We start from the raw sequence: 20,793 nt of genomic DNA, 5'->3' as shown, positions 1-20,793 counted from the left end.
CCCTTGGCACCCTTCAACTTTCTCTTGTCAGTCATAAAATGTAGATAACTATGCTATAAGATTCATAATTGTAGTAGTTTGTAATGAATTTATCCCACCTAATCTGCATGCACAATGCTCGGAGGCATCCTGGGGTCCGGGTTGTGCTTTATAAAACTGCAGCAATAATGATCATTAAAATGTCCATTCACCGGTACTGTACACGTAACTGTGCTCTGGACTGTCACTTTCACAAGCAACCCAAGGTCAATTGTCTTGAGGTGTGTTTCAGCTTTGGTGAACTTGCCAATAGACCAGCTTTAAATAGTGCTCTATGCCCATGCATTTGTTCTCATCTCTTTTCTGACATGTATCTTGCTTTGTTTGGCTCCTGTTACCCGGAGTGCTCACTGTAGTTAGTATTTCCAGATCGAGTCATATATACTATTCATATCTTTGGCGGGTGGGACATTAGCTACTTGAGTATCCTTGACCTCTACATGACCTTATCGTTGCACATGTGAAGCATGTTCCATCTTCTTTCCCCTGTAGACGTCGGGTGAGAAAGTGAGTAAGCTGAGCCTGGTTGATTTAGCAGGCAGCGAAAGAGCAACGAAGACTGGTGCTGCAGGGGACCGGCTAAAGGAAGGCAGCAACATTAACAAGTATGTCCCTTTAAATGGAAATGACTGCACGTGTTTTAATGTTGTAATGGTGGAAGATTTCACTTTCTGCTGGGCGGAACAATTTCCGGTCATTGAAAATGGCATGTTTGCTTCGTACAGCTTGCCATTTTCTTTCTCGTGAATTCCTGTTTTACTTGCTTCCCACAGATGTGGCATCTACTGTGTTATAATCGGATTAAGGTTTAGTCCACAGGTTTTTCAGATGAAACACTTGTATTTATTTGAGTTTTCACAGCTGGAGAATATTCCATTTCCTTATCCTAACACCTTGATGTGTGGTTATACCCATCAAACACCTTTCCTGTGAACAAGTACATAAGTCTATTATTAGTTGTCCAGCTTTTGTCGGCAACCTCCTGCCTTACCATTCATAAAGCTTAGCTATGGTTCTCTCCTCACCCACTATCTTCCCCTGCTTTAACGGTCTTCCTGCCCCCCTTAACACTGGGTGCACAGCCGGCCACAGTGGTGAGGCGGGAGCCACGTTTCCCAGTTTTAAACCATCAAGGAGGAGTATCTTTTTTTTTTTTTAAACTTAAATGACCGTGCATGTCGCTATTGGAAATGAAGAATAATTTGTTGCATATTGGATGAGACTGAACAGTGGGAATGGTGGGACAAGACTACCCGTCGGCTGGAGCGAACCAGAAATAACTGTACTTGACTGCCGTTCTGAAGATATTGGTGCTTCGTGGAATGGTTTCTGCTGAAAGACAACCTGTCTAAAATGGGACTTGCTGAATAGATTAAATGACATTCAAAATGGTACGTGGTTACATTTAGTAAAAATAAATTACAAAATAATTAAGGTACATCAGCATGGTTAACAGTGCTTCATTAAAAATATCGTCGCTGCAGATGACCAGGTCACTTTAGAATCATTATCAAATTATTTTCTTTAATCCCCTTGCTCTATAGGTGGTAGTTTATGTTGTCCCTCTTGACACACTTTTTATTTTTCTAAGGATCTGCCCAAGTGTTCCTAAATATTAAGCAGCACTTTTCAGATAACCTTTTTCACACAAGAACACCTTTTCAGATGTAGCTATGAATCTGTTCTGGTCAGTATTGGCACTTTTCCCCTTTGCAAATTTTTGGGAAAAGTAAAGTGGTTCACAGAAATGGCCACTGCTCTGAATTTTGATCTTGGCCCTTAGAAAGGCAAATGTTAAGTATGAAAGTACACGCAACAGTGGACGCACAGATTTTTTTTTTTTTTAAAACTTGCGACTCACAAAAGTTAGAAGTTGTGGGTACAACAAATTAAACATGGGCTGATTAGCATTTCCAAGTTCTACAGTTGTTGAGGCAGCTTGAATAGATCATGTAGTATTTCTGCCATTGTCCTGTATTTGTCCATGCATAAGAATGGCGACCTGTTTTCCATTGTGTAACCATATGGATTTTTCCAGCGCCCTCTTCAAGGCTGGGAATCCTATACATGTGGCTTTGAGTATTGGGGGTTCAAGTCAAATATCAGGGTTGTGAGATGTTGCCTCAGGGTCCCATAACATTTCATCTAAATTCATCAGGGAAGTAGATTGTGTGTTTTGGGTGCTTTTGAAGCTCTTCAAACATGTTTGAGTGAATCTAAGGGAAACTACACATTTGAACATGTCCAATACATTATGATAAACCTTATTTTTGCTCTGGGTCACAATTTTCTCGGGTGTGATGGAACATCTCCTCAGTGAGGAATCACAGTGAAGTAAATGTAGAATTTCTCAGGTCTGCCTCTCGCATGTAGTAAAGGTAAGCTTTAAAATGGTCTTACCTTCTAAGATCTTTTTTAAATGTATTTCTTTCATTTCCATTGCCAACATGTCAAACAACCAATGTTACATTAGCCAGCATCACTAAGGTCTATTATAACAGCTTTTCACACACTTAAGCCCCCCAGCATTCCTCCTCAACTACTCCCACCCTCACCATTGCCTGCCTAAATTTAAACATAATCTGCCACATCCGTAACCATTGTATGCCACTGAATGCCTAGGGTGCACATTCTGATAAATGGGCTCGAATTGTCCATATGCCTCATAAGTACATGCTTCCAAAGTCATTCATCTAGTCAACGCACCTCTCTCAGGGATTTGTCTGAGATCCTGAACAGCGATTGCATCATCCAGCTTCATACAAATAGCAGATCTTCTCCCCATATCCCATTACCTCCAGCTCTTTGCCAGACCCTTGTTTCAGCCACTGTCCATCTCTTAAGATCCTCCATCCGCTTGTCTATCTTGGCGCCCATCTATCTTGTCATGCTAGTGCAATCCTGTGCTTGGGTAATATGAATGCCAGGTCAACAAAATTCACAACATGTTTCAGATACCTTGGGGCACATGCCCAAAAGTGTTGCGGTTTATTACGGGTCACACTCAACTCAAGGAGTGACCTTCTCCCAATGGATTTGGCGCACAACAAATCACTATGATTTGATTTAAGTTCAACTCATCTCGCACCCAACCCCAACAAGTACCCGGTGCACAATTGACTAGGAACTAGGCCTGTGTGTATTCCAAATGGATATATATATTAATTTATTTCAACCAAATTTCACAAATATATTAACCTCAGCCACCAATGCTGTGGCAACACAAGAACAAAATGACTTCTGTCCAGGCACCAACATATATATGCAATCACAATGATTTCCTTCTAAATCACCCACCAATAAAGAAAAAGAACAATTCAACACAGTGATTTCAGATGGGGTTGTACTTTTCTCCCAGCAACTCTCACCCTCCAAACATCAATTAGACCTGACTCCTCTGAATGGAGGGCAGTGACAGAGTGTGGGAACACAATAGGAAAATCGGATATGGGGCTTGAATAATAGAGACCACATGAAAGAAAGACAAGCAATGGGAAATTCGTTTTGCCACACCTAAAAATAACAGGCAGGGCTTTGGAGTTTTGGTCAGACCACAGTGGGTACACAGGGGCAGTTTCGTTTTGCTCCTTGCATATGCAAAGGCACTACCAGGCTTCCTCTTCTGATTTAAACTGAAGGGGATGAATGAGGAATGTTGTTTTGAACCCTGCTCACTCACGTGGAAACAGGGTTTTGGGATTAATTATTTTGGCAAATCTTAGTCTATAGCGGCTCACAACACACTGGGAAGAGTTTATTCATTTCGAATGCCAACAAACGGATCCTTTGATTTCAATCGGGAAATTAATTGATTTACTTTGATTTAATATGCTAGGGATCTACACAGCCAACCAGGATATGTTTCAATGGGGAAATAACTAAAGCAATGCTGGAAGAATATAGGGACTACAGGATTTAGGGCTTTGGGGTGATTCTACTTGCAGGAGAGGCCTTCATTGGGCATTAGGGAACATCAGGGCACTGCTGGGACAGCAAGGGGTCAGTCAAAGATCTCCTCGGAGTCCTCCAAGGGGTCCCAGTCAGCTTCTATGTCTCCTGGTTCCTATCCCAAATGGAAGATTTAGGCCTCTCTGCTGGGATGTTTCTTGCCAGATTTTAGCAGCCTGTTACCTCTCGGAATTAGTGGAAGAAGTCTAGCTCTGATGCAAACTGGTTTATTTATAGGGCAACTGACATCACTAACTTGTCATGAGTCTTGCGAAAGGGATTGGCTGGTTTTCACTGCCCACCTCCACCTGTGTGCTAATAGGACAAGGGGATGGGGGAGTGATTTGGGACAGACGTGGGAGGAGAAAGCTTCATCATCCCACTTTGACAGATGGGCTTGGTCATGTTTTGACACAGGAATCTCTCAGCGTGGCAAGTACCCTAAATTTCCAAATCTTTACATGTATTAATATATTGTTAAGAACTACATTTTAAGGTGAATCGGATAAAGCTAGTCTGAAGTCGGCACACCCTTCCTGTGCAGAGATGGGGTTTCTTCATTTACCCAGGAGCCATATCAGTGAGAAATATGCCATTTTATAGTTGTCATGTTACTTATCTCCCTCAGACTCATACCAACTTTCACATTTCTCGGAATCAAGGGAAGGCCCAAATCACATTTTCATTAATAACTTAAGTTATGTTTATCCCACCAAAATCGTTTTAGAATGGGTAAAAGAGGGTGAATGTCACCTTTAAGAAAAGTATGGAATGACCGTTGTGACATGTACGCGGCCCTTTGTATGTGATGAAATGTATTTCTCAAATTTAATCAACTGCAGTTTCACAGGCCTCCTTCACTCCTGCCACCACTTTTTAAAGTTTGAATTCTCTTTAGATATGTGACTCAGGCACAGCCTGGCTCAGGTTTGTTAGCTTACCCCTTCAAGGCATGTGATGACCTGATAACAGCTCCTAATGGATGTTTGTGATTTGTGACCTCAAGGTCACTCCTGCTGCAAGACCAGAGATGGGCTTATTTGGTCTTCACCTTGTTTTAGATCTAAGCCTGTAATTCTTTCTTGTATTTTTAAATAATAGCACTGATTGATGATGGCAAACAGGCCTGTCTTCAGGACAGGAGAGGGGAGGTCCTGGAGCTTAGTTTCATGTTGGGAGAAATAACTGTCCATGTACCCTGCAGCAAATAGCCTTTAAACTCACCCATAATTGTAATTTTACACAGCATCTTACAAGTCTTTCAGTGTCAACATACACGAGTGTCACTTCTAAATTGTCCATATGTATAAGGCTGTTGTATGAGAACACCATGTCCACACTTTGTAAGTCTGGTGAGCATTTCTCTTAGCATACTGTTAATTTGGATGAGGGAAAAATGGAAATGACATTATTTTATTTATTTTACACGCAATGCTATGTTTAACTTTAGCTTCTTGGAGCACAATTCTGGTATCCCATTGAATATACTGTGCACAGCGGTTTCTTTATATGTCAGTGCAGCTCTCCATGGATTGTCAGCCACATATATTCCTTTTCTTTCCTGAAATGCATTGCGCACATCTTCGCACTTTTCATTGAGGCCCACTTTCTTTCTTTGGTCATTTGGGTTCAATAGGCCTTCTGTCCGACATCATAATTTCTGTGCTGGCCTTATATTTCTGGGAGCATTTACAAATGACTCTGGCTTCTTTTTTTCTGGCCTTCAGAGACTAATTTCACCCCACAAAAGACATACCTGGGGTAGATGGTTCTCTCTATGTAATTCATGCAAATTACCATAGACCCCCATGCAGAAGCTTTGTAACACATGGCAGCTCCGGAACACATACATCAGCCCTGCTTCATCCTGATAACAACTATAGCAGTTACAGGGTTATGTCAGGAATATTTTAGCCAGTCTCTCAGGTGTCTGGTATAACCTCTGGAGGAGGGCATACCGTGTTAATTTAAATCTGGCATTCCTCAATGCCTTCTGCAGGGGGGCAGGAACAGGGAGGGGAGGAGTAATCAGTCCAGACACGTTACCTTTTGCATGCCATTCCGGCCACATTTTATTACACGTTAACATATAACATTACTAAACCAAAATGTGACTTTCTCAACCAATATATACTCCATCATAAAACATTGCATACTATAAACAGTACCTATCTGATCATGTGGCCCAGGTGGACCATGGCTGTGGCGCATGGTGGTGAGGCCCTATCCCCTCCCCACCATGCTCGTGAAGGGTTTGGGGGGATATCAGGAGGCAGCCCCTTATTTTCTTTTTTCTTTTTTTATATTGTGTATAGTTGATAATTCAGCTTTTCATATTAATGTACAAAATGCTAGAAATCAATTAAAACACATTAGCTGAAATCACATTTACATCAATGTTTCATCAGATTAGATTTACAATTTGATAAAACCCAATTCATTCAATAATATAAATGTTTCCAAAGTCAAGACGGTTTCATGGCCGGCTGACTATCTATTCCAACAATCCTCATTGCTTAACCACTCCGTTTTATCAACAAATCGGGAAAAATACTATACTCTGAATCCTAGGAGCAGGACATTCTTGATCCATAATGTGAAAATACTTTAAACACTCAATTTTACTAATTTCTGCTCTAGTGGGAATCCAATCCATTAAAGCATTTTTTACTTTGTTTGGGTTCACCCTCAAATCCTTTTCCGATTGATCACAGGTGACCAAGACTATTGTGGCATTGACCTTAAGAGCAGAGAGTAACCTACATTTTCCTTGCCTCCGAAGAACTCCCACATCCTCATATAGTGAGTTTTTCCGAGGAGCAAGTATTAATCTGTAAAATGCAACAACACTCATGTTCAGGTATGCTCTCGGATTGTAAGCCCATTTCATGCCGTAAACAGGCAATGGGGAGAGATTATGGAAGATTTAAGACCCTCTTCCATATATTACTGACCATTCGGGCACGAGACTCCACTTCCATACTGTATACATAGCTGGTATAACTTTCCCTTTATAGAACTTTATCAGGAGCAGGGAGAATCTACATTAAGAGTATACAATCTTTTTCATCTGGTGCTTAAGTTGTACTTATTTGTCTTCTATGTCCAATTCAATGGCTCTTATTGATGGATTCGATCTTATTCTGAAGCCTAAATATAGTACTTTGTTTGTCACTCGGACAAATTAGTCACTTAACAGCCACCTAAAGATTGGAACCCTTTTAAAAGGATTACAAAGGCTATGATGTTTGATTTGGTGGGATTATTGTGAAAGTCATTGCATGAAACCTGTGTGTCAAAGGCTGTTGTTAGGAAAGATTTCGTAATTGTGGGTAATTTTCCTTCCATGTGGCAACCCCTAAACTTTTTGCTGTTGTTTTTCACCTTGTTCTCGACTTTGCCAGAGAAGTGCAGCCTCCTGCTGCACTCCTCTGGGCTTTCGCTCCATTCTTACGGGGAAGGAAACTGACATGCCCTTAAGACAGTCAGTACCGGGAAACGCTGTTTTCCGTAGTTTCTTTTATCATGTTGCGGCTTTCGTGCAACATGACACAAGAGGGCACTGTAAGCTAAGTTACTGCTCTCTTGGGTCTCTAGCCTTCTACAGGCCTTAGATACTCTTTTTGGATTGTAACTGATCGGTGCAAGTGATTCACGGACGGGAATGGTGGCAGCGATCGTTTCTTGTGTTTTGAGCTCCTTTTGGCGTTTTAAGCGCGTTTCTCGCGCTTAGCGCAAAATGGTGGCCTGGCTCCCAAAATGGCCAGACCACGAGGCTCCTTTGTCCTGTCCGCTGACCGTCTTGCTCCCTTCACCTTCCCCAGGTCGAGCCGACCCAGGGCCTTCCTTATTTGGGCATGTACTTTCCCGCGAAACACGGATGCTTTCACGGGCTTCTACAGGCCTTGTGTGTGCCTCCAGGATGTGGGCTGGGATGTCTGGTCCCAATACACATCCTGGGTGCCAGAGAGTCTAGGGTGGTGTGAATGCCTGGGACCACCGTGGTCCGTGATAGGTCCACGTATGGTGTGAGTGTTGATGAGCGGATCTCCCATTGGGTCCCCTCCGTTTTGGCGCGAAGGGAACCGTGGATAAGAGGGGGCTAGAAACACCACTACCATGTCGATCTCCTGAGTTCTCACGAACAAAGGAATACAGGAGCCAAGTATCCTGCAACCAAGAGGCTGAACCGAGGAATCGCTGGTGACCCGCTGAAGGACTGCTCCTCTGCACTGCTGTCGCCTTGTGAAACCCTTTTTACCTTTGATCGAACCCGAAGGCCTGTACTGGTACTTCGATCCTTGGAATAGCGGGAACAGCTATTCTCGGCATCTTCACCATCTCCTGCTCGTAAGCCTTCGGAAGTGTCTCTGGGCCATCCAGCAGACTGACCAGCCTACACAGAAGTCTTGCTCTGTAACCGCCGCCAGGATTTGTAGCATTTCGAGTCCTTGCCACTCTCACACGATTCGTACACTTGGCGTTCCCAGGTCTGAAGTGAGTAGTGTACATTTGGCTCAGATACACACGGCCGCTCCGTTGCCCTGCTGTGGTAACAAACTGTGCGGGTTCACTTCGTTTGGAACATCTTTAACTCAACTCTGCTGCTGCAGAATCAACACGACGACGAGACGTCCCCTGCTCTCCTGAACCTGCCAGCGACTGAAACTGACGCGGAGAAGCCTGGGTCTGCTTGCATCGGGGACCGGTGAGTAGCATAGCTAGGAACTGGCCGCCCTCCTGCAGGAGCCCATAGCTTTTCCCCGCTGTGTCAAAACAGCACGCCTTTCCGTACTCGCGCTCTGCTTCTGCCCACAGTGGAGGCTGCGCTTTAGTCGCGGAACACTGTTCTTCTTCATTTGTGCACTAAACTAAACTGAACTGCCTGATTCCCTCGAAGAGACTCCCCTTTTTGCCCGTTGGCACCAGCGTGTGCAGGTACCTTTGAGCACAAGGCTCCACTCTTCGTAGGGCTCGGACTTCCTTTTAGTTAGGTGCCTCTGAAGGCGGACTGGGTCTAAGCATTATTTCGCACTGCCTGTTTTCCTTCCCTTTTAGGTGGACTACACATTTCGTGCATCTAACGCTTGAGACTTGTTTGTATTTGTATATATATTGCATTGGTATGTGTTGGTTTACTAGAGTTGTATTGTGATTTCTCGCTACGGTCATTGTTGTAAAGGCCTTGGAATAAATGTGTATATATTTTTAATATAACACCTGTTTGGAGTAGTTTGTAAGTGTCCTTGCTTTGTGTGCTCATTGCGGGCTTTCAGTCACCCTCACCCCTCTTGAGACCTAGTCTTGACCGCCGCGATCGCTACCCTGATTGGTCTGGCTTGTCCAGAGGTTACCCTGTTCCAAGTAATTAGGTTGGCCTTCTGCGCCACCACGACACAGTTTAGAAATCCGTCTTAACAGCTGTCAAAAGACGGAGGCGATGGGTGTGTAATCAAGCCAGACTATATCGTCCACGTAAGCTAACCATTTAATTGACTCAGCTCCAATGTTGGGGCTACCAAGTGCACGAGTGCTGCGCGTTTCAGCTAAGTCTGCTAAAGAGGCAAGAAGCAAGTATGCAACCCTGCCTCACATCTCTCTCTTTGGGTACCTGTGATCACCTTGAGTATCCAACCTTACTTGTATGGTAGTATTTTCATGCAAGTGTGTGTCGCTAGCAACCCTTCTGGCAGTCCCAAATGCCTTAATTTAAGCCACAAATTACCTCTGTTAATCATATTGAAAGCCTTTGACAGATCAATCCATGCGCCATATAATATGGAGCCACCCGTCAATATATAATATGGAGCCACTATGCCAACTTAATGTTGGACTATTAAGTGACATAGAAAGACCCTTACGAAAGGCAATCTAATGTTTAGATAAAATGCTCCTTTCCGCAATCCAATCCTCAAACTCCCTCAGAATCATGCCTGAAAAGATTTAACTGTCGGCATCAAAAAGGGCGATGGGGCAGTAATTAACTGGATCCAGTTGATCGCCCTTCTTGTAGATAGGAAGAATAATCACCCGTTTCCAAGAGGCTAGACAACACCTAGCTGCCAATATACCTTTAAATCCAAGCATCAGAACTTCAGCCGAAACCACAACATCACTCTTTAAGGTCCATATTTTCAGCACGTTGGGCCCTGCTGCTCTTCAACCTGAAGACTTGATTATTTAATCTTCTATGAACTCCTGAGCTAGATGTAATTGCCACAATACATTGTTAACAGGCTCAAGTTGAACCAGATTGGATTCTTTAAACCAATTCCCGAAATGATTATACCATGCAGTCTCTGACATTGCATTACTTTGAAGGTGAACTTGAGAAGACTGACGGGTTTACCACTGCCCAAAAATGTCGAGTTCCCTGAGCCATCCGCATTTAGCATCTACTGACCATCAATAATGCTATGGAAATATTTGTGACTCCTATACCAATTTTTGTAGTAGTTAAAAAAAATAAAATAAACAAAATAAAAAAAAAAGATTCTTTCAGAGGATAACCTCCTGGCTGGCATCCATTTAATTCTTAAGAGCCCAGATAGATTTCCTTAATGCTCTTTTCCGTAAGAGTGTCTCCTCATCAAAGAAATGTACTACTCTATTCTTCCCAGGATTCACTATAACATCAGTGTGTGGGAGCTCCTCTCCACTGCCTGTGTTCCAAGATGGAAAGATGCTATTAAAGGGTTATGAGCACTAGATGCTAGCTCTTATTTTGAAATTATCACACTGAGTAAACCGATCTACCGAAAGCACCAGATGGTCAACTATGGACCCTAATAGACCGTTCTTGCTGAAACCTCGTCCCCACCAATGTTGCCATTAGCGAGCACTAAATTCCAGTATGAAAAGAAATTCAACCATCTCTCACCATTTCTTCTACCCAGAGGCTTATTGTCCTTAGTACTAGGGAGTCAATAAGCAGTGTGAATTTAAATCTCCTGCTAATAACAAGCCTCCATGACCATATTTAGGGTTCACTTCCAAAAGCAAAACGGATAAAGAATCCAAAAATAGGGATAAGCTTGAACACCGAGGATTACAATAAAGGTTAAGAATTGCAAATGGCTTAATGGCATTCCCAATCCTCAGAGGTATTCTTCCCTTACTCTCCTTCCCCCAGAAGCTCACTGTCTCCCGAGCCCTGGTTCTCTCGAAGCTGGACTACTGTAACAGCCTCTATCTTAATCTGCCTGCCTCCACTCTCCGCCCTCTGCAACTCATCCAGAACAGAACTGCGAGACTTGTCCTTGGCCTCAAGCCCAGGGACCGTATCTCTCCAGGACTGAAATCTCTACACTGGCTCCCAGTGGCTGCGAGGATAAAGTTCAAAACCCTCTGCATTGTCCACAAGGCCTTCTGGGCCTGGGTCCTAAATACCTTCAACTCTCTCTTCCCAAATATCTTCCTTCCCGAGCCCTTCGCTCATCCGCCTCCAACTCCCTCAGGGTTAGCCGCTTCTCGAAGCAACGAGCTGGGGGTAGATCTCTCTCCGCGGCAGGGGCCTCCCTCTGGAACAGCCTTCCTGCCTCCCTGAAACTTGAGGAGAACCATCTCCGGTTCCGGAAGCACCTCAAAACCTTCCTCTTTGCTTCTGCTTTCTCTCTCCCTCTCCCCTGCTGAACAGCTAATTAATTCTTCACTGAAACTGCACTGATCCTGCAACTGGACCACTCTAAACGGCCTCGGTCCTGGGCCCAGCCACTCTCCACTTGCACTGTTGCCCTGGAACCCCTCTGCACTGCGGGACTGTCTCTGTATCCCTACAGCCCCCCCCCCTTCCCCAGCACTTGTTCTGCACTTATCTTGCACTTGCCACCAGCTGGCCCTATTCATTTATTACTTTACGCCACTTACCTTGTACTGCCCTTCCCCCCCTCCCCTTCCCCTTGCACTTTTCCCCCTCCCTCACCCCTGCACTTGCGCGATCTGAATGACACCTGGCCTAGTAGGATCGTTGTCTGTCTCCCCTTGTTCCTCCCCTCCCTGCCTCGTCGCGCCTTGAAACACCTGTGTATAGGCGCGTTACAAATACCATATCATATCATATCATATCGTAACAGAAGCCCTCACAGCCAAGATAACTTGGACTTCAGAGCTAATAAGATCAAAGTCAGCTATGAGCGAGTGGCAAGCCGCTATAAACAAGCCACCCAATGGACAACCGCCATTAAAAAGAGTGGCTACTTGCTCTATTGTCTTAAATCCATCGATCTTAAAACTGTCCTGCAACAGGTTTCTTGAAATAAGATGAGATCATGATTCTGGAAAATATACTCCCTCATAGCTTTGTTCCTGAAAGTGGTAGAGCCCAGCGTTTTCCAAGGGATAAGATTCACTTGTTTTTCCACTAAGCCAATCATCGCTAACATTCAACTGGAATACTTGCGTCAAAATGTCTGGCAACAAAAACCAGATCTTTCACTTAGTACTGGCCAAATAGGTGTTTTGATTTGCTATATTTGTAGCACCTCTATCATTCCTGGATCTGTTGGTTACACTCTTTCGTTAGCCCCTTTAGTGAGCCTTATTGACTGAATGCAGAGTCCTCAATAACCAACCTTCCAAATTCAGTGACCGCATTCAACAACGCATTCGCTCCCAGCCATATTTTTAATCCAACTTCAACTACATGTGTAGATGCATCAAATGGAAATTCAGTATTGTGCGTGGAGAATGAGTATAGGTCAGGTATATCCTTCACATTGGACAGAATGGCACTACGGTTTAACACCCTTGGATCATCACTGATATTGAGCCGCCTTAGCCAAACCTTCGGTATGGCAAAGGATTTAAACACCCGAGACCTTATCTCAACCACATGATCCATTTGAGGTATGTTGTTATGAGCTGCCCCAACACTGAAAGCCTCTCTATACCCGACGGAATAGAAATAATTCCAGCCCCCATCACTCTCTAAGCTTCTAAAACATTAACAGATGGTAGAGTTGCCACGGTCAAGTCTGTGGAAGATGGATTCTCATTCCGAGGATTTGTATTTAAGCCGGCAGTAGTCGTATTCTTTTTCCGTCTATAAAAGATGGGCTCCCTGTGGATCGGTTGGATGAGTTCAGTCTGTGTTTGTACACCCGCACATGATTTTAATAATGGAGTCTTCAGCTTGAGTATCAACTCTTTGTATAACAGCATCCAAAAACGGTACCTAGTCACTTACAATTGGCGTGCCACCCACATATATTAGTCTGTAGACTGATGTTCTTAGTCTTTATTTTTGAGGATTCATGTGCCATCAGAGTTTCATCACAAATTGGATGTAATGCACCGAAGAATTTCCTCTTAACAGCTTCTTTTAATCTCCTTGTCTTTTCATTTTTAGTTTTCAATTCTGAAATTTGGTAGTCTATTTCCACTGCTTCCTCAACCCTGCTAGCTTTCTTTGTCTTTGTTTTCTTTTTCTTTTTTGGTTGTTCAACAACTGTGATCGTATTCTGAGCAAATGCAGCAGAGACTGAGGATGTTGATGGAAGGTTCCGCAAATCCGCTGGTACTTTAATGGAAACCTCATTAGGTCTAAGATCATTAGAGATCTGAGTCAGCCTTATGAATTCTTCTACCACCGAAACGAGGAATGCCATCCAAAACAGGATTTGGTACATCTACCTCTAATCCGTTAGTGCACACTACCAAAGATGTAAGCCGCAATGTCTCATGTCATCAATTCCAAATGACAGTTAATATTAGAAAAGTAGTTGCAATATTCCGTTAGATGGTGAATTGCTCTCTAAATGATGATTTCAAATTGTTTAAGACATCCATAAGAGTCGTGTTTATTGCACTTTTGATGCCAACTATAGAAGAGTCGCAACAGCCCAATTCTTTCGTTAATTCAAGTAGAATTCCCAATGGGTCTGAACCTCTCCTTTTTAGAAGCTCAAACACATTTACCAAGGAGTTCAAAACAAAGTTCAGTGCTTGAAGCGTTGGTTCAGCTGTATCATTTCCCCGTATAGGAGAGTAATTAACTTGATGATGTAAAACCATATTCCTCTCATTCATGTGTATATCTGCAACTGTAACTGTAGCTGCAGACCTACTAATGGGTGTATTGTGCATATAGAACTACTTTGAACATTAGAAGAAAATTGAGCCAGCTGAAATGGGCTGGATCCAAGGCCATTCATTAAGGAGTCCATATTTCAAGGTAAAATAGAAACGTACCTATAATGGAGGGCTGGCCAAGGGCTGCCCTTGTAGATGCTGCTTGCAGCAGCGTCGGGGTCCAGTGAGGATGGACCTCTTCTGCTGCCGTTTGATGCACAGTGCCAAACCGGTACTAACCGGTACTATTGTTTTTGATTCAGCTGAGATTCCGGAATTTAACGTAGTAGAGGGAGATTTATCTTTTTTCTTTACTGCTCTCTAACCATGCTTATGTCCTAGGGTGATAAGCCCGTATAAGGTTGGTTCCTTTGACTATGACTTGAGAGGACCATCTTTCACTTACCACCATCGCAATGACCACTCCTTCCTTGTTCCATATCAGTCAAAGCCTTTTACAAGGCATACTCCTATTGGTTGCTAGTATTGCTGAACAAAGCAACTCTTGTTTAAGTGTCTGTTTACAGTTTGACTGGAGTGTGCCCCATGCTTAAGGAATTCCTCATGGATAGCGGTGTATGCATCAGTCAGACCAGTCCTCTCTCATCAACATGAATAGGTCTGCCTATGCATGGCATTCCAGGAAGATTTGTCTGCTGGCTCCCCGTCCAGTGGGGGCCCTTATTTCAGACCTCGCTTTTGTCCTATATCCCTTTTGCCCTCTTGGAATTTTAGGCCCATGCTGAAACCACAGGTAAATATGTTGGGAGTCATAGAACTCTTATCCTATTGGAAACGGATGTAAAGGAGGGGATTCTGTTGTGTTATGCATGTGATTGTTGTTGTGCCCGTCTCGTATTGTATGCAATACAAATTTGATTTTCAATCCGATTTTGTTTGCATTCTTTTTAGTTTGGGCTATTAGATGGCACTTTTTGCGCCACCTAAAAGCTGAAACGATTGTATTAGAGAAAAGATGGGGAGAAATGGCATATGGGGGACACAGAGGTTGTAGGTGTTTGGTTATTGAACCACCCATTGACTACGTATGGTCTTGCTAATCCCCAAGGCCATTCCCACCTACTTCCTGCCCCTCCCTACCCAAAACACCTCCTCATGGGAAGACGTTCAGCTTGTTTTAATCCAGCTGGAAGTGCCTGCCAGTGTTTTTGTCAAGCAGTCTTCTGAGGTTTAAGGACTTAATTGGAACTGTAAACGTGCTACTGATGAAATAGAAATGTCTTAGCCAGGCCTGCCTTCAGCCACTCGATTTATAAGCACTATGCTTGTTCTTGTCCGAAGTCCTGTTCTAAATGTGTGGCAAAGCCAGCAGATTTGGCTTGCATGCAAGTATTAAGCATTCGCCTGGCAAGGGCCTTTCCCATGCCTACAAAAAAAGCCAAACTGTTGGCATTGCCAGTGCTTGTTTGTGAATTGCTTCTGGATTGTAATATAAATAAAATCTTACTCTTTTATTGCTGTCCTCTGTCCTTTCATTGATGTGCATAAAGTATGCAAAATAATACATGAAGTGTGTGGCGAGTCGAGTGGCATTTGTGCGTGTTGTACTTCACTTAAATGTACAGAAGTCAATGATGTATTTTCAGTGAAGTGGATTGAGGCGTCACAGCTTTCTCTTAATAATGCAATCTAATCCCTCGCTTGCCTTCTCGCTACTTTAAGATGGTTGTTCATGATTCTTTCTCGTTCAGGTCCCTTACGACGCTTGGCTTGGTCATCTCTGCCCTTGCAGACCAGAGTGCTGGCAAGAACAAAAACAAATTTGTTCCGTATCGCGACTCAGTGCTGACCTGGCTGCTCAAAGTAAGTGCACCATCATTTACTTCCCTTTCAAGCAGGTCTCATCACCCTGGGGTTGTCGAGATGTTTTGGCCTACAGCTCGCACTACCATGCTGGTTAGGACTGATGGCAGTTGTTGTCCAAAATCCCTGGCGAAACAAAGGTTTCAGACCCCTGCTCGAAAAGCGTTCATTTTTATAATCATTTGTTCCAACTGCAGTTCTTCAAAAATTTTACATTTTAGAACATGCCCCCAATTGATGCATCTTACATCTGCAGACCTTGTTTTTCGATTTATGTGGGAGTCTGTTTTCCCGTTTTGTTTCCCTTGACTTCAGGGAGTTGTAGTTCTGAATTTAAAATTGGAAGCAAAACTACTAGTACCAAAATGGAAAGGACAAAATGAGGTCTAGATGACAGACTGGATCATGAAATAGTGAGATTCCTGAACTGTGCATATGTTGGGTTGATTTAAATCGCGCACCGCTACCACCCAAGGGTAGTCTCCAGGCGCTCACGTGGCTCTGCAAGAGAAGAGGGCGGGGTGTGGTAGGTAGGATAGGATACGTTCAGAACCAGGAGGAACTGGTGCCTGTGTGTGTTGTTTTGTGTGTGGGGGTTGGTAGAGAGGGCTGGCTTGTTGTGACCGTAAGGGTAGGATTCAGTGCCTTGGATGTGTGCTAGTGGTTTGTGTTGGGTGAGTAGGTCATATGCAGTTAGAGTGGAAGTACAGTTGTGTGCACTTATTAGTTGTATCCGTCAGGGGTCCCAGTGTCGTGGTTGTCTGTTAGGTCTCTAGTTGGAGTAGTGTGGAAGTATTTGTGGATTATGTGCATTGGGATGTCCGCCTGAGATTATGTCCAGAGTCTCAGAGTTAGTTGAGTGCGAGAAGATTAGATTGGTGCTAGATCTATGTGTAGTGTGGCTAGCCAATAGTCGTGTACAGTGGGATAGGTTATGTTGGAGGAGCTGGAATGAAGGGGTTGGTTAGTGCACCAGTTAGATTTGACATTGCCTCATACAGGTTTGGTAGGTTTTAAAACCAAACCTGGCAACATTCACCACCCCAAATGTTATTGATAGATTCTACATGGTTTTCACTATTTCTAGGGTATTCACCAATGCATTTGTTCCCATCACACTCTGCAAATAGAAATGGTTGAAATAATTGCTTTTGGAACTTGCCCTGAGAGGGGGTTCCCGCCTTGTGCAGCACACAATGCCCGCATCATAGCCTGCCGCCACCGCAAGGCATTGTGAGGCCCCGATTCTCAAGTTGGTGTTAAGTTTTGAAAATGACGTTAAAAGGCTTAACAATCTTTTCGGTACTTAAGACCTATTCTGCAGTTGGCGCTTTCCTCCAAAGTCGGAAGGAATGCGCCAATTTCAGAATATATGTGGCGGTTGGTGGGATGGGTTGGAAACCAAACTAGCAACCGCCACATTCGTAAACTGGGTTTTTGGAACCCTATTCTTGTGGCACTCCTCCAGTTTAATATGTGCGCTAAACTAGGGCACATTTACGGTACCCTTTTGGTGCCGTTAAACTGGAGGAGTGCCACAAGAAGCCTTGTTTGGTGTACATGGAAGTGTCCATACACCCGTGTTGTATATGGACACTTTCATGTACACCAAACCGAGCAGCTTCAACGTAGCATCCTGCAACGTTGAAGCTGCTCGCTTTGGTGTAAATGAAAGTGTCCATATACACCTGTACGGTGTATATGAACACTTTCATTTACACCAAAGCGAGCAGCTTCAGTGCTGCAGGATGCAACGTTGAAGCTGCTCGCTTTAAATGAATGTTCATATACACCACGCGGATGTGTATGAACACTTTCCTATACACCAAAGTAAGCAGCTTCAACATCCTGCAATGTTGAAGCTGCTCACTTTGGTGTTTAGGAACTGTGTTCTCGGCAGCATTTTTGTAGAATAACGATTCTCTCGTTATTTAACGAAAATGCTGCAGAGATTCTGCAATCTGCCTGTTTGTGCTTTGCAAAGACACCCAGACCCACATGAGAATAGCAATGGTGCCTGGGCGTCAAGAAATGGTGCAGCGAGTCGTGCTATTTAGCAGGCGCACTGAACCAAGATGAGAATCGGGCCCTGAATGTGTATGCATAGCAAATGCTGAAAGCATTTCATTTTCATTGTGCGGCCTTGAGCTGGTGTGAATGGATCTGACGGGCTCTTATCCTCACATTCTGTCATGCAGGAATTAGAGTGATTTAAATTGTGACTGAAAAGTGAATTTCCATGTCTGCGCTGGGACAAAAATGTGTTTTCTTAGACTGCGCTTTATTTGGATTTATAAAGCGCTTTCCCACTGATTGAAATAAATGGTTACACCATGTTCGAAAATTACAATGGGGGAACATTTAATTCAAGAAGATGCAAGCTAACTTGCTTTAAAAGAACGGTAAGTAGAAAGTCTACGGGTGGAACGGACAGAGCGAGATTATTTCAGAGTTTAGCAGCCAGAAGAGCAAAAGATCACAAATGAGATTGTGCAGCGGGAGGACGAGGAAAACTCGGAAGAAAGGACGAAGACAGAAGTTGGTAAATTGGAACACAGTATTCGAAAGCTGAAACAAAGGGAATGTTTTAGGTCTCGCTGAAGTCGGGCCGACCGACTATATATGAAAATAACATAAAAGGGCCATGAGTGGGAATGTGATTCCAGCAGACGGTGTATCCATTTTCATTGGTGGTCTGTTGAATGTCCTTCCTCAAACGAAGGAGTAGTGAGAGCTCAAGCATAGATGATGGACACACTGCCCATCTAAATGCAGTACTTGACAGAACTTGATACTCCAGTGTAATCTATTTTTCGAGTAGCTATAATAGTGAGCAGCCATGTTAATTGAAAATGCAACTTGCAGCCGTTCAGTAAGTCTGAGTAGTCCCGGGGCTGTATTCGCAGCAGAGAGCCCCTTGAGAGGGTCAGGTAAACGACATCCCTGCTCTCCACCCAGCCTTATGGTCCCAGGTTCCTCTGCAACACTCTAAGGCAGGCACCGCCCATGTATTATCCAGACGCCACCTCACAATCTTGCAGTCACAAGCAATCCCTCTCAGTCCATGTGCACTCTCCCTCAGGCACACTCTGTGTGGCACCGGCCACACTCCCTGTACGTGCGGTCTTGCGCCTCTGTGTTCTCTACCTCAGGCACCTGCCATAAGTCAAAAGATTTTACAAAACCGTTTACCTACCACAACGCTGGTGTGTGCTCTTCAACCTCATGACGCTGGCACTTATTCCCTCTGCCCCACAACCAGCACGCGCCATGCCCCGCTCAAACAATTAGAGGAACCCTCCATATGGCTCCCAAATTGTAGAGACCCTCAATGTGGCACTGGTAGAGAATGTGCTCTACCGTAGGCACATTCCATCAAGATTGATGAATGGCACAGGCCCTCTAGCTAAGAAGCTCCTGGAAGTAGATCTAGGGATTCTGTAATGGGCCCATAAGCTCTTCTTTTGTTTAATTTTTTTCATAATTTTTGGCATTTTTTTAAGGTTATAAAACAATAAATCGCCCCCCCTTCCCAACCCTTCTTTCGAAGGGATTGTGTCCTCCGACGTATTCCTCATCTTAGATATCTCCTTCCAGCTCTGCTGGCGAGGGCGCTGCGCGTCGACGTCCTCCGAGTCGATGTCCTTCGACAGCCGCCGTATCGACGTCGACGTCATCCTGCCTATAAAGGCCGCGCGCAGCGTCCGTTGCTCAGTTCCGTTTTTCCGCGCTTACTCAGTGCCTCGGAATACCGTTGCTCAGTTCTTAGTCAGATTAATCCTATTTACCTCGAGTTATTCGATCCGTACTCGATGGCTTCCTCGTCGGAACCGACAACTCCTCGATCCGGCTTCAAGAAATGTCGAGATTGTGGGAAAAAGATGTCGTTGACCGATCCTCACAGAATTTGTCTGTGGTGTTTGGGAGCTGAACACCATTGTTCAGAGTGCGAGGACTGTATGTCCATGACAGTTAAGGCCCTGAAGGAGCGTAGGGGGAAGCTGGAGAAAGGTAAGACTTTTAAAGCTTCTTCTTCGTCGACGAAGTCGAGACATTCGTCTCCTCATCACCATTCGCGCTCCAGGTCTCAGAGTGGGTCTCATCACTCCTCGAGATCGAAGCACTCGAAGAGGAGACGTCGAAGATCCCCTTCTCCGTCTTCCTCTTCCTCTGTTTCGCCAAAAAGAATCCCTTGCCCCACGAAACATAGTTCCCGGGCTGAATGGGAGGAATTCCGAAAAAATATGATGAGCGTCCTCGAGAAAGCGGCCTCGACCCCCTCGAAGACTGCCGAGAGCGATGCTCTGGTCGAAAGACCCGAAGGTCAAAAATGCCGCGAGTCGCAGTACCCGGCGAAAGAAACCTCTCGAGCGCGTCTCGAACCCTCGAGCAGGACTATGATCTCCAAACCTTCCTCGAAGGTTCCGTCGATGGCGTCGACGAAGGTTCCGTCGAGGTCGATGTCTTCGACACACGGGTCTGTCGACTCGACGCCGGCTTCGACAGCGGCGTCGATGCCAAGAAAAGTCACGGTTACCACACATCCAGTGACTATCCCCAGGCCCTCGACGTCGATGGCTTCGATATTGTCGAGTAGAATTCCAATTCTGTCAAGGTCTTCGAGGCCTCCGCCTCTGTTTTCGACGCCACACTCGAAGCCTTCGACGTCGGCGTCGACGACATCGATGTTTTCGAGGCCAATAATGACAAGTTCGGCACCCTCTGCCTTGGAAATGGGATTTACTCCCTTTATGAGTTCAGAACAATTGAGAACTATATCCTCAATTTTAGAAGAGGGTGATTTGTCTGAACAGGAAGACACATTTGAGTTACCGGGACCTGTAACCCCAGTTAGAGAGGAATTTTCCTCTGAAGAGCGCAGATTAAAGGATCTTCATGATTCTTTACATGAGG

The 20,793-nt window shown here is 44.4% G+C and overlaps 1 protein-coding gene across 1 annotated transcript in view; it reads left to right on the top strand.

Annotated features, from left to right (window-relative positions):
* Nucleotides 1–20,793, top strand: part of KIF13B (kinesin family member 13B) — a 1,451,009-nt gene that overhangs the window by 613,486 nt on the left and 816,730 nt on the right. Inside the window, exons 9-10 of the mRNA XM_069605712.1 lie at nt 532–644; nt 15,768–15,879. Of these exons, the coding sequence (XP_069461813.1) occupies nt 532–644; nt 15,768–15,879 (225 nt within the window). The remainder of the gene's footprint in view (nt 1–531; nt 645–15,767; nt 15,880–20,793) is intronic.

The sequence above is a fragment of the Ambystoma mexicanum genome, chromosome 4p (assembly GCF_040938575.1).
Source record: "Ambystoma mexicanum isolate Mex_15411 chromosome 4p, UKY_AmexF1_1, whole genome shotgun sequence".
NCBI lineage: Eukaryota > Metazoa > Chordata > Amphibia > Caudata > Ambystomatidae > Ambystoma > Ambystoma mexicanum.
Note: the sequence above shows the minus strand (reverse complement) of the source record. Positions and strands in the feature narration are given on the sequence as shown.